This window comes from Maylandia zebra, linkage group LG3 (assembly GCF_041146795.1).
Source record: "Maylandia zebra isolate NMK-2024a linkage group LG3, Mzebra_GT3a, whole genome shotgun sequence".
Taxonomy (NCBI): domain Eukaryota; kingdom Metazoa; phylum Chordata; class Actinopteri; order Cichliformes; family Cichlidae; genus Maylandia; species Maylandia zebra.
In genome coordinates this window covers 9,823,064-9,837,362 of record NC_135169.1, presented here as the reverse complement: position 1 = coordinate 9,837,362, position 14,299 = coordinate 9,823,064, and the positions used below count along the sequence as shown (strand labels likewise).

Below are 14,299 nucleotides of genomic sequence, written 5' to 3'. Positions count from 1 at the left end.
CATTTTGAAGGAATGCATGACAAAATGTGAAATAAGTGAAAGGCTGTGGATACACTTTATCTGTAGCTTCTATGTAGGGACCCTTTTGGTCAGGTAATGTTTTGACTGTTTCTGCCCAGGCATTGATACTGATATGTTAACCGCTTTTGTTTATTATTTCAGAGGCTCTTGAGAAGTGTCAGATTAACTTCAAGTTAGAACTGAAGAAGAAGTTCCAGTGTGTGTTTGAGGGCATCGCTAAAGCAGGAAACCCAACCCTTCTGAATCACATCTACACAGAGCTCTACATCACAGAGGGAGGGACTGCAGAGGTCAATAATGAACATGAGGTCAGACAGATTGAAACAGCATCCAGGAAACCAGACAGACCAGAAACAACAATCAGACAAGAAGACATCTTTAAGGCCTCACCTGGAAGAGAAGAACCAATCAGAACAGTGCTGACAATGGGAGTGGCTGGCATTGGGAAAACAGTCTTAACACAGAAATACACCCTGGACTGGGCTGAAGACAAAGCCAACCAGGACATCCAGTTCATATTTCCATTCACTTTCAGAGAGCTGAATGTGCTGAAAGAGGAGAAGTTCAGCTTGGTGGGACTTGTTCATCACTTCTTTACTGAAACCAAAGAAGCAGGAATCTGCAGCTTTGAAGACTTCCAGGTTGTGTTCATCTTTGATGGTCTGGATGAGTGTCGACTTCCTCTGGACTTCCACAAAACTACAATCCTAACTGATCCTAAAAAGTCCACCTCAGTGGATGCGCTGCTGATAAACCTCATCAGGGGGAAACTGCTTCCCTCTGCTCGCCTCTGGATAACCACACGACCTGCAGCAGCCAATCAGATCCCTCCTGACTGTGCTTTCATGGTGACAGAGGTCAGAGGGTTCACTGACCGACAGAAGGAGGAGTACTTCAGGAAGAGATTCAGAGATGAGGAGCAGGCCAGTAGGATCATCTCCCACATCAAGAAAGCTCGAAGCCTCCACATCATGTGCCACATCCCAGTCTTCTGCTGGATCACTGCTACTGTTCTGGAGGATGAGCTGGAAACCAGAGAAGGAGTGCTTCCCATGACTCTAACTGAGTTATACATTCACTTCCTGGTGATTCAGGCCAAAAGAAAGAAGGTCAAGTATGATGGAGGAGCTGAGACAGATCCACACTGGAGTCCAGTAAGCAGGAAGATGATGGAGTCTCTGGGAAAACTGGCTTTTGATCAGCTGCAGAAAGGAAACCTGATCTTCTATGAATCAGACCTGACAGAGTGTGGCATCGATATCAGAGCAGCCTCAGTGTACTCAGGAGTGTTCACACAGATCTTTAAAGAGGAGAGCGGACTGTACCAGGACAAGGTGTTCTGCTTCATCCATCTGAGTGTTCAGGAGTTTCTGGCTGCTCTTCATGTCCATCTGACCTTCATCAACTCTGGAGTTAATCTGGTAGAAGAACAACAAACAACCTCCAAGAACTCTGAAACAAGAGAACCTGCAGAGAAACACTTCTACCAGAGTGCTGTGAACAAGGCCTTACAGAGTCCAAATGGACACCTGGACTTGTTCCTCCGCTTCCTTCTAGGTCTTTCACTAAACAGCAATCACAATTTTCTACAAGGTCTGCTGACAAAGACAGGAAGTAACTCACAGACCAATCAGGAAACAGTCCAGTACATCAAGAAGAAGCTCAGTGAGAATCTGTCTGCAGAGAAAAGCATCAATCTGATCCACTGTCTGAATGAACTGAATGATCGTTCTCTAGTAGAGGAGATCCAACAGTCCCTGAAATCAGGAAGTCTCTCCACAGATAAACTGTCTCCTGCTCAGTGGTCAGCTCTGGTCTTCATCTTACTGTCATCAGAAAAAGATCTGGATGTGTTTGACCTGAAGAAATACTCTGCTTCAGAGGAGGCTCTTCTGAGGCTGCTGCCAGTGGTCAAAGCCTCCAACAAGGCTCTGTAAGTAATATTAAATCAGGCATGATCAGTTCAGAGAACACTTAAAAATACATAAAAATAGGGAATTAAATGATCATCACTCACTTGGTCAACTATGATACCTTTAATGTTTCAGTCCAGCCGGTCAGCATTTCTGAGAGATTTTTGTCTGTAGCTCTTATCAAAGGACAATCCAGACCCAGCCTATAAGACTATGGGCTCTGATCCTTCAGCCTTATCCTCAGCCTTATCCTCAGCTTGCTCACTTAGTTCTTTTTTTCTAAACCATATACCTCAGTTATGTTGTGGAAACTCTTAAATAAAACTGCAACTACCAGCTAAGCGTGTCTTTTGAAGTGAGGTTTATTAAAAGAAAGAAATATGAAAAACACTGCAGTGGAGAGAACGTTCAGATCAAACACCAAACATTTTTCTGAGGAGGCACACCACCCTGAAATATTTTATATCTGCCAAACACTCTTAAACAAAGAACATTCCATAGCATATCATAAATCTCTATACCTTCAGTCCAGCTCATTCTTTACCCCCTCCTACTCGAACAAAAGTTACGACCACCCATCACCTCATTAAGAGCAGGATGTCTGGAGATCTTCAAGTCTCAAGTGGACCGTCTGTGAAGATGCAATAAAACCTAAGGCCCAATTGTGAAAACATTCTACATGCATACAACTGGTGTCAGGAGTCATCTTGCTAAACTAAAGAGATATGATTAAAATATGTGATTAATGCACGAGAAAAGAAATCTGCCACCAGTTACAAGATTGTATCTTTTCTTGATGTTTATAATCCAAGTTCTGGTTTCTGTCTCACCTTAAGTACACACTCATTTTTTTATATAATTCTCTGCTATGACTGTCCTGATTATATCCAGTATAGAGGAAAAACCTTGGGCATCATAATTAAAATTGCCGTCAATGTCCTGTTTCTTGTCAGTAACTGAAATTGTCCAATCGAAAACACGTTGGTATTTAGGGAGGGCAGGACTTTAAAAGGCAGCTTGTTTTTGACAAAAAAACAAAAAAAACAAGAGTCTGCACCAAGTCCATCATGTGAGCAATTATTTACAACCACATTTTTATAGCAGAACCAATAACTTACATTTTTAATCTTAGCCTCTCGAACAGTGAGATCCCTGTAATATGGAAATCTGCCTATGTTCTCCCTTTGCTGAAAGGAGGTGATCCTTCAGATGTTAATAATTACAGGCCCATATCTAAATTGTGTGTTCTAGCAAAAGTTCTAGAAAAGTTCATTAGTGAACAACTGAAAGATTTTTTGGACAAAAATTCAGTTCTTTCCCAACATCAGTCAGGATTCAGAAAACAACACAGCACAATAACTGCTGCTATTAAAGTGGTTAATGACATTGTTGATTCAATGGACTGCAAAAATTACTGTGCGGCTCTTTTTCTTGACTTGTCAAAGGCTTTTGATACAGTTGACCATGCTATTTTATTAAATAGACTAAACAATATTGGTCTATCTGTAAATGCTGTAAGTTGGTTTTCAAATTACTTGTCAGCAAGAAAACAGTGTGTCCGTGCTGCTGGGTCTTCTTCCTCTTTTCTCCCAGTATCCAAAGGAGTTCCGCAGGGCTCCATATTAGGACCATTGCTATTTTCTCTTTACATAAACAACCTTTGTGATAATTTGTCAAATGCAGCATTTCATCTTTATGCAGATGATACAATTATTTATTGTTCATCCCCTTCAGTAGCACAAACCCTGCAATTTCTGCAGTCTGCCTTTGATGTCGTTCAGTCCCATTTAACTCAACTTAAGTTGGTGTTAAATCCAGAGAAATCCAAGTTTATGTTATTCTCAAATGGCAAAGAGTTGTTAGCTACGTCTCCTAAGATTAAAACAATTCAAGGATCTGAAATTGAAATGGTCACATCTTACAAGTATCTAGGGATCATTATAGATCAGAATTTGTCATTTAAGACTCACATTCAAAGGCTTGTGTCGAAGTTAAAACTAAAACTAGGTTACTTTTTTAGAAACCAATCCTGTTTCTCCCTCCAAGTGAGAAAACATTTGATTCGTTCAACCTTTTTACCTTTATTGGATTATGGTGACCTGCTTTTTATGAATGCACCTGCCCACTACCTAAAGAGGTTGGATACTGTGTACCATTGTGCTTTACGTTTTATTACTGGCTATGGAAGTCGTGTACATCATTGTTCTCTGTATGCTGCTGCTAAATGTCCATCTTTGCATATTCATAGACTCTCCCATTGGTTGATTTTTATCTATAAATCTCTCCTTGGGCTGGTTCCATCTTATTTATGTGTTTATATGTGTAAAAACCACAACCAATACAACCTTCGTTCGAACAAAATCATACAATTGATTGTCCCAAAAATCAGAACAGAATGGGGGAAAAGGGCTTTTAAATACGCTGCCCCTGCTTCCTGGAATAATCTGCAGAAGGAACTGAAATTATCAGAATTGGTTACCTTGGGAGAGTTTAAGTCTGTCTTAAAAGAACGAGAGAACAGCTCTTTTACTCAGTGTGATTGTTTTTAATGTACTCTTTTTGTATTTGATCTGTTATTGTATATTTTGCACATGTTTGTATGGGATATTGTATTTGTTTTAAATGTTATATACCTATGTGGTATGTGACTTTTGTTGCCATGATGCCAGGTCTCTCTTGGAAATGAGATTTTTAATCTCAATGAGATTTTTTACCTGGATAAATAAAGGATTAAAAAATAAAAAATGGAAAAAAAAACATTTACTGTAATCACAGATATTAGAATTAATAAAGTGACCAACAGTACTGTAGTAAGTTTAGTACTGTAGTAACTGTAGTACTGTAGTACTCACAGGCCTGAGCCAGCAGACACTGAACTAGTGTCACTAAATCTACCCGCTCTTCTCTGGTTTCCATTTAGATACACTGGTATAATTGTGTTTAAAATGAAATATTTTTCTTCTGTTAGACTTAAGTTCTTGAACATTTTTTTAATTTAATTTTGCATTGTAGTGTACTCATTTGTGCTCATTTGATTACCTAGGTTCAACATATAAAGTGATTATATTTGATAATAGATATTGTTTTGTTGTTCTCGTTCTTGTTGTTTTTTGCAGGCTGAGCAGCTGTAACCTCTCAGAGAAAAGCTGTAAAGATTTGTTGTCAGTCATCAGCTCCCAGTCCTGTAGTCTGAGAGAGCTGGACCTGAGTACCAACAGCCTCAATGATTCAGCTGTAAAGCTTCTGTCTGCTGCAGTGGAGAGTCCACACGCCAAACTGAATATCCTGAGGTCAGATCAGAATTTGTATTCTCTTTTGTTTGTTTATATGTTTGTTTTTTGTTTTTATCAAGTGAGAAAATTTAGCCAGTAAAGGTAAACTTTACCATTTATTGTTGTTTTGTACAATTTTTATTCATTTCTATGTTAAAGTGAAGTTTTACTAACCTACTCAGCACAAAACAAACAGGATTAGTTATTACACCTTGATTACACTTTAGCAGCAGTCTTTCTTAATGTTTTTATTTTCAGACTCAACATCTGTGAAATCTCAGAGAAAATCTGTGAAGCTCTGTCCTCAGTTCTCAGCTCTGGGTCCTCTAGTCTGACAGAGCTGGACCTGACCATCAAAAACCTGCAGGATTCAGGAGTAAAGCTTTTGTCTGCTGGAGTACAAAGTTTAAACTGTAAACTGAATGCTCTGAGGTCAGATCAAATGTCATTTTATTTTTTTTTAAAACGAAATTAAAGATTTTGTCCATGTTCATCCATATGATGTTGTGTCTTAGAATATTAAGGTTTCCTTTAAAAATAAAAAAAGATGCCACATGTAATGTAGTAATATAATAACAAACTTTACATGAGTATTTGTTTTATAGTTTGTCTTTTATTTTTTTAGACTGACTGGTTGTAATCTCTCAGAGACAAGCTGTGAAGCTTTGTCCTCAGTTCTCAGCTCCCAGTCCTCTAGTCTGAGAGAGCTGGACCTGAGTAACTCTGACCTGCAGGATTCAGGAGTGAAGCTTCTGTCTGCTGGACTAAAGAGTTCACAGAGTGCAGTGGAAACTCTCAGGTTAGGATTCAAACTTTTCCACATATGATCATTTAAAATGTGATTATATTATTGATTGACTTATTAATAGAACTTTCAGCTGAACTGTCACTTCATATTATCCTCACAAATGGAATTATCAGGAACCTGCTGGAGCCACACACCCAGTTTAGGGGTCTCTGCCTGAGTGCTGCAATTACCACTGGGACCACTGTTGCCTTCACCCTTCACAACCTCTTGAGCTCAAAACATGTTCCACATTGCTTTGATTACTGCACTTTGATGTATTCAAGTCTTTATTATAATTCACAGCTGTGTTCTTTTATTTATTGCCTTTGACAAACAAGTGGCCACTTTTCATCACTCATCCAAGTGACTTCTTCAGTCTCAGCTGACTGCAGGTTTCAATCTTATAAACAGTACATTTGCATAATGACTGAAACCAGCTCACTGCAGAAACAATGGGCTGGGAGGTCAGTTCCTTAATCTTAATTATGCAAATTCTCATTACCATTGATCAACAACCACTGACCAAAACCCACTGATCAAAGCCCACTGATCAATGGCCATCAGCACCATTCAGAGTTGGGGAATGGCTGCAATCACAGCATTGTAAGATGGCGAAAGATGTACCAAAAAGGTGTTTGACTTTACTGAGAAGGCTCGTCTAGCACAGCACAAGAAGTCTAAGACCAGGCAACAAAGGAAGTTTGACTTACTTCTTGTACGTCGGAAACCACCGCAAAATACGGAGAGTGTCCTCAGTGGCTAGAAGAGAGAAGGATGTGATACCGAGGATGTGGACAAGTGGGTGAAGAATCTGTCTGACAGACAGTTCACCCAAACAGAGAAAAACATCCTTGCTAAAGGGTTGAATTTTGCTGTCACACCGAGACAAATCCCGCTAGTGGAGCTGATCACAGCCACAGAAACTGCAAGCCTTCTCAGTAAAGTCAAACACCTTTTTGGTACATCTGTCTGTGAAGGTTCTCAGTCATCCAGGTCATCGTAGTCAAAGGAGCCTGCAAAGAAAAGCGTATGGACTTCTTTAAGTTGCTTGAAGACGTTTCACCTTTCACCTCCTCTCCCTGGCTGATTGGGACCCACACCCAGTTCCACACCTTGGCTCAGGCAATTAGAGGATCATCAGGGGGTCCTTTTGTCCCTCTGTGGGGGGAAACTCCCACTAGGTTCAAATCTGGGACTCTCCACCATTTGACCTTAGAACTGAAGAAGCTTCTCGGATGAGAGGTGAAACGTCTTCAAGCAATTTAAAGAAGTCCAGACGCTTTTCTTTGCAAGCTCCTGTGACTTTTTGGTACATCCTTCGCCATCTTACAGTGCTGTTAAAGCAGCCATTCCCCAACTCTCTGTGAATGGTACTCATGGTCATTGATCAGTGGGCTTTGGCGTGGAATTACTAAATTTAGATACCCAGTGGTACAAAATACCATTAACTTTGGTCCCAGTGCTGATTGTCTTTTTGTTTGATTCCATATACTTAACTCATCTGTTTAAGCCAAGTTACCCGCCTGTCTCTCATTCACTCTGTCACACGCATGCAGACTTTTTCATGCACAGAGGCACAGGGCTCCCTCATCCCATCTTTTAGAGAGAATGGGTAATTATATAAACAGCTTTCAGAGAGGCAGGGATTAGGTCCCAGAGAAAGTGATGCTGTCTAATGCTGGCATATTTCTATCACATACTGGAAAACAGAGCAGGAAGAACCAGGAAGAACATGGAGCGGGTGTGTGTGTGTGTGTGTGTGTGTGTGTGTGTGTGTGTGTGTGTGTGTGTGTTATCTAAAAATAAAATAACCAAAAATAGAGAGGACATAGCCTAACATATGAAACAGGAAAAGATCACTGTGTAATCCATTTATTTCAACAAAGTAACTGTATTCTGAATACCACCTTTTTAAACAGTAACTGTTGGGTCTGTGTTTCCACAAGCCCCGCTAATTCTAGAGACTTATTCATCATGAAGAAAATAAGACAGTCGATCGATCGATTATTTGAGCAAGGGAGGCCTCGTCTGTGTCCACCACGAGAATGACCCCCAGATCTGACCTCCTCCTGCTACCTTTTATTGAGACACAATTCACACAAAACACGTCAGAACAAAGCCACGCCCACATGGTCCTAAGACAAGGTGGGTGTGTGTGTGTGTGTGTGTGTGTGTGTGTGTGTGTGTGTGTGTGTGTCCTGCTGACCAAAGGGTCGTAAACCCAGGAAGCTTACATCAAAAGAAGCAGATCTTCCAGATAGGATGTATCTGCAATAAAACATTTCACCCCCACCAGAACCTCCAGAATCTGGGGGGAAGGACAGTGGAATTTCTTTCATCAGAGTTAAAACACTGTACAAATGGTAAACATAAAAAGACAAACATTTAACAATTTAACTCTAACAGTAACTGAATATAGATACTTATATTTTGTATTTTAAATATGTAATGTATGTGTCAAGTGTTCTCTGACTGTGAGGTGCCCACACTTGAAAAAGACTAGACTTTGAATTTCACTCAACTTTATTTTGACCAGGTAGATAGGTAGGTAGCAGTAGGTAAAAAACCTTTCAACACAAAAATGAAGAACATTCCATTAACCATTCAGATAAATTACATGCATTACACAGAAGACACATTTTAGAGTTTACAAACATTTTAATAGAGACTTTAACTAAGGATTTTCTTTACAAAGAATTATTTTCTTTAAATCAAAACCAAACATTTATTCACTAGTTTACAATCCACCCAAGGATTTGGGGGTAACTATTTTTAATATTAAGTAACATAAATGTGGGAACACTAACTGCACAAACAATTTATCCAAACTTAAACATTCTTTTCTGTCAATATAATTTTTTAAACCTAAATGCAGCAACTATTTTCCTAAGCGTAAAACATTTGCACAACTGAGCTTCCATAGTTCCAAATATATGTGCAGCAAATGTGAGCTCAAGAGCTTACCGATAGCCCGTCTTGTTCAAAGTCTTCCTCACAGTGGAAAAGTGGATCGTACTTAGTTTGCTGTCCTCTCAGTATGTTGCACACGGGTCAAATGGCTGCTGCATGCATTTATTTTTTTTTATTTTTCCAAGTGGATCATCATGGCCTTGCCATATTGGTCCATTTGGTTGACCTTTATTATAATTATGAATTTATTTCAGTTGCAAACGGGACAGACATGACTGTGGGATAGGACAGGGGGAAAGAATGAAAGAAAGAGGGGGAGAGAAAGAAAGAAAACCAAAGGGGAGAAGAGACGGTGAGAAGGGGGGGGAAGAGAGAAAAAAAAACAAACAAACAAACAAACAAAAAAAACTCCTGGGTCACCTGTATGGAGAAAAAAAACAGAAGAGAAAGCAAACAACAAAGAGCAACATAATAAGAAAAAAAAAAAAAAAAAGCACCATCACAATAAACTAGCTAGTCATAAATATCAATATTTACTAAATAATAAACGATATTGTGCAGCACGCAAGATAGACAGCGCACAGTGTGCTTTGAGGCAGCAGCCGAGAAAGCTTTAGTCCGTGTCTGTGAATACCCGTGTGTACACCTGTGTGCATACCTGTGTGGATCAGCATGCTTGCATTCCAAAGGTTTCTCCATGTAATGATCTGCTAGGGAGTGTGGGGAGCCACAGCCCTGTCCTTTATGGTATGGAGGAGATCAAAACTCCAGACATCCAGAGGCCCCCAGAACACAAGAGACCATTTTAAGGTCTACTAGGCACGCCCACCCTTGATTGCTCTAATGTGGCTCACCTGGCAGGGCGGCACACACCAGGCCGCGCTTAGTTGTTGATTGCACCCAAGGTCTAATCAGCGGCCATGCGCAAGCAGCAGCACCGAACAGGTAGAGGGCAGGAGGAGGAAAAGAGGAATAACAGCCACACCTACTAAGTCAGCGCGACAGTATGTAATGTATTTCGTTTCTCCCCAACACTGTCTGTGTAAAGATTTATGTTTCTAAAGTGAAACAGTGAAAAATAACAGTACTGTTAATAAATTAATATGTCGACGTTGTACAGAAAGGCCAATTTTGGCACACATCTGTCCTGAATTCGTGAAATGACAAATGACCACAGGTCCAAGTGTGTCAAACGATGATTTTATTAAACGCACGTGTGGAGGAAATACACCGTCACAATCCTCAGCATAAATCCCCCCAAAAAGCATACTTAAAATGTTTTTATATCTCATGTATCAAAGCAGATACATAACATGCATAAGTTACAGTAACCACAGCTTTTCTGCTGACAATCTTTGACACACACTCAAAAAGACATTTTCTCCGTCTCCACGCCAGGTGCTTCCTGTAGATCTTCTTATTCTCACTTATCTCTGGAACATCAGAAGCACATCCTACAAAAAACTGTTGCTTATGCAGGCACAAAATGCAGTTACAAGAAAAATACGTCTTAACTCTAACCTAGAAATGTGTCTATATAATGTCTGTGTACGCAAGTGAGCTGTCACGACCTCACTGCATTCTGTCTCACCTCTTACCTCACCAGATAAAGCTTGTAACCTCCTACCAGACAGAAGGCCAACTCCTTTGTAAGCACATTTTCCCATAGGTGTAATAACATGATTGAAACTGTATGTTTAATAAATGGAATAAATATTTAATCAAATGCCACTGCTCAAAGCTTAATAACAGGATATAAAAATAAACACAATATAGAAATGATATAATCCCCACAATTCAAGTCAAAAACACATCAAACTTTAAGAGTTTTTTCCAAGGATGAGGAAGCAGACTCAGCCCCAAACAGCTGAATATATGGATGGTTCCCACAGCAACCTCAGCAGTGTGCTCTCAGTATACTTAGTTGTATAAAGGAGTTCGTGGTGTGTTGCACTGAATAACTAAGCAGCTGAAACAGCCTCATGTATGTTGACACAGGGAAAGAATAGTGTGCTGTTCACAGCAGTCACAGCTCGCTGCCTTCAACAGTCTCTTCCTTCCTTGTTTGGATGTCACTGATATCATCTTCTGCTCTCCCACTGACCACCTGTTGGAGGTAGCATGCTAAGATGGCTAACAGCAGCATCAGTACATGTAGTCCTTAGTGATGGAAACTGGAACCATGAAGTCAGTGATGCTGGAATAAGCATCTCCACAGTGACACTAATGGTCACTATCATGACTAGGGGTGGGTTTTTATAATCGATTCATCGATTAAAATCGATTCTGGCTTGGATAACGTAAAATCGATTCATTAAAATCCTGAATCGATTTTTTAATATAAATTTATTTTGTCCGAAATGCCAGAATCTCTGGTGACATCTCACAAAATTTCAAGAACCACCAAACAGTAAATGAGAGCAGGTACAGGGATTCTGCACATAGACTTAAACACACAGCGCGACCCGCGGATCAGAATCAGTTAGATGTCGCCTTTCTCACAGTCGGGGCTGAAAGCCGACAGCTCGCTGATCCGGGTCCGCGCTTTGTGTTCACGCCCTTTATGCGCTGATTCTAAAGCTGTTAGTTTGATCTCTCTCCAAACAATATTGACCGAACCAGCAGCAAAAGAAGATCCAAACGCTTCACATAAACATCGTCATGAATTCTTTTACTGTTTTGCTTCCATTGCGATGCGCAGCTCTCTCTCTCTCCCTCTCTCCCTCCCCCTCTCCCCCCCCCTCTCTCTCGAACAGTTTCCCTTTCTTCATTATTCGCTTGCTTGTTACACAAGTCTACTGTTGCTTACAGCGCTGTCGGCCGCTGTTTTTTCCCCTTTTACATTCTTCCGAAAAGAAAACCTCATTTCTGCTGTTCAATACTGAACAAATTGAAACTTTTTAAAATTATTCAAAATGCAAAATGCTTAGCCGTGTCTCTAATAAAACCGCTGTAACGTCAGAGGTAATGTTGATTAATTAATGGTTTTCTTTCGTTTTTGATGTACTGCAGAATATTTTTATAAAATCCCAGGCCAGGAAAATCACCTACATGTTTTTCTGTGTTTTATCTTCAGCTACTTTGACACAAAGGCATCTGCTGTGATGCTCACACCTTGGATAAAGTCTTGAGAGTGTCAGCTTCCTTTTTATAGATACAAAAATATGTAAATGTCCTGATCTGAATTATATCTCTGACTGTCAAAATTTCCCAGATTTAAATCGAATCGAATCGAATTAAATCAAATCGTGGATCGAATCGATTCAGGACCTTGTGAATCGGAATTGAATCGATTCTAGAAATCAGTGACGATACCCAGCCCTAATCATGACTCTTTGATGATATTCTGTAAAACACTGACAGACAAAAGTGTTGGACAAATCTGAACAAGTCTACTTATTATACACGACTGTCCATAATTCTGATGGACACATGTTTTGGAGAAACGCCCTCCCCCTGATGATCCTCTAATCACCTGAGCCAAGGTGTGAAACTGGGTGTGGGTCCCAATCAGCCAGAGTTTCGGGTGTGTTCACTGTGAAACCTGGCCCCACCTTATCATGCGAATTCCTGAGGTCAGATGGCCCAGGATGTGAGTGGGCGTTAAGGCGTCTGGGAAGGATCTCAAAACTGGATTATAGATGGCAGAGAGTTGGTGTCGTAAGCCCCGCCTCTGTTCAAAGATGGTCGCTCACAGTGGACATAGATGCTTCTTTCACTCCTCTTTCAAACCATCTGTCCTCTCTGTCCAAAATGTGAACATTGGCATCCTCGAAAGAGTGACCTTTATCCTTAAAATGCAGATGGACTGCTGAGTCTTGTCCTGTGGAGGTGGCTCTTCTGTGTTGTGCCATGCGCTTGTGAAGTGGCTGTTTGGTCTCTCCAATGTAGAGGTCTGAGCATTCCTCGCTGCACTGTACAGCATACACCACATTGTTAAGTCTGTGTTTTGTTTCTATTTTCTCATATTTTATTTCTATTTTCTCATATTTTACTAAAAAAAATTAAAATAGTGTTATTTTGGCAAACTTTCTTGGTTTATATCATCATATAGGGACTCCTCAAAACAAGTTAAATATAAAAGATCTCCTTTTATCTACATTTGTCTTCTAGCCATAATTCTGTGTGTATTACAGTCATTTTCTAACACTCGGAAATTTGGAGCCCTGGGTGATTGTCTGATAATATTTACTGTGAATTAAAAAGGGGGCATATTTACATTTAACTAACTCTACAGCTTCAGAGTCTGTAAGAAGGAACAAATAGTAGTATAAAGGCTTCTTGCATGGCTTCTTTATATGTGATATTGTAGCTGATTTAAGGCTGTTCGTGTGGGAACGTTTCTCAGCCTTGACTCATTTCATAAGGAATGATCCAGCAGCTCACATAAGACCATAAAAATGGTTAGTTTCAAATAATGCCAGGCAAAAATCGCATTCACATCAAATAAAATCAACCCTGTTAACAGTTCCTCATGTTTGAGACTGTCCACACTTAAAAATATTGAAGTTTTGAAAAAAAAAAAACATCACTTTGTAAATGTTCTTACTTTACAGAGTCAAATTATCTCTGTGGTCTAATGTTTAAATTGATACTGGTTTAACTTTCTGAGTCTGTGTGCGTGTGTGCGCAGTGTTGCCAACTTAGCGAGTTTTCAGACCCCTTAGAAAAAAGACGTGAAAGCGCTTATCGCTTTTACTCTCAACAAGCAGCGGGTGCTGTAACGCAGTCAGTTCTTCTTTTACTCTTATGCTGTTTTGTGGATCACAAGGTTTAAAACTACTTAAAAACACACACACAAAGTAACTCCACCAGAGTGCCTATTTCGGGTCACTTTTGCCGGTCCAAGCCCGGGTAAAGGAGCAGGGTTGGAATTGTGACATTAAAAAAAACAATAATTGCTAAAAGAAATTAATTTGTAAAATAAATAAACTCTAAATGCATTTAGGACGTTTTTTACTCACTTTATGTCTTTATGTCTCTGCCACGATGTTATTTCTCTCTCCAACAACATAGGTTACAATTACATTAGCATGATCAATTATGCAAATTAAGCGATGACATCATTTAGCGACTTCTAGCGACTTTTAGGACAACCAATAGCGATTTTCCTTACTGAGGAGTTGGCAACACTGTGTGTGTGTGTGTGTGTGTGTGTGTGTGTGTGTGTGTGTGTGTGTGTGTGTGTGTGTGTGTGTGTGTGTGTTTTTAGATGTTTTTGTCTGAGCTCCCATTCAGCAGCATGTTGGAATGACATGTACGAACATGTTTGAGCTGCAGGCAGCTGTGTGTATCAGGTATCACTTGGGAAATGTGTGTATGTGTGAAGTAATTACAGCCACTGTGCAGCACAGTGTGCTACTGACTGTGTGTGTGTTACCATGACTGAACAGCAT

General features: G+C 40.0%; 1 protein-coding gene across 2 annotated transcripts in view; it reads left to right on the top strand.

Annotated features, from left to right (window-relative positions):
• LOC112431813 (protein NLRC3-like) overlaps nt 1-14,299 on the top strand; it is a 132,144-nt gene that overhangs the window by 107,043 nt on the left and 10,802 nt on the right. For both annotated transcript variants that reach the window (XM_076879340.1, XM_076879343.1), the window contains 4 exons: nt 163-1,954; nt 5,051-5,224; nt 5,465-5,638; nt 5,832-6,005. In XM_076879340.1, the coding sequence (XP_076735455.1) occupies nt 163-1,954; nt 5,051-5,224; nt 5,465-5,638; nt 5,832-6,005 (2,314 nt within the window). The remainder of the gene's footprint in view (nt 1-162; nt 1,955-5,050; nt 5,225-5,464; nt 5,639-5,831; nt 6,006-14,299) is intronic.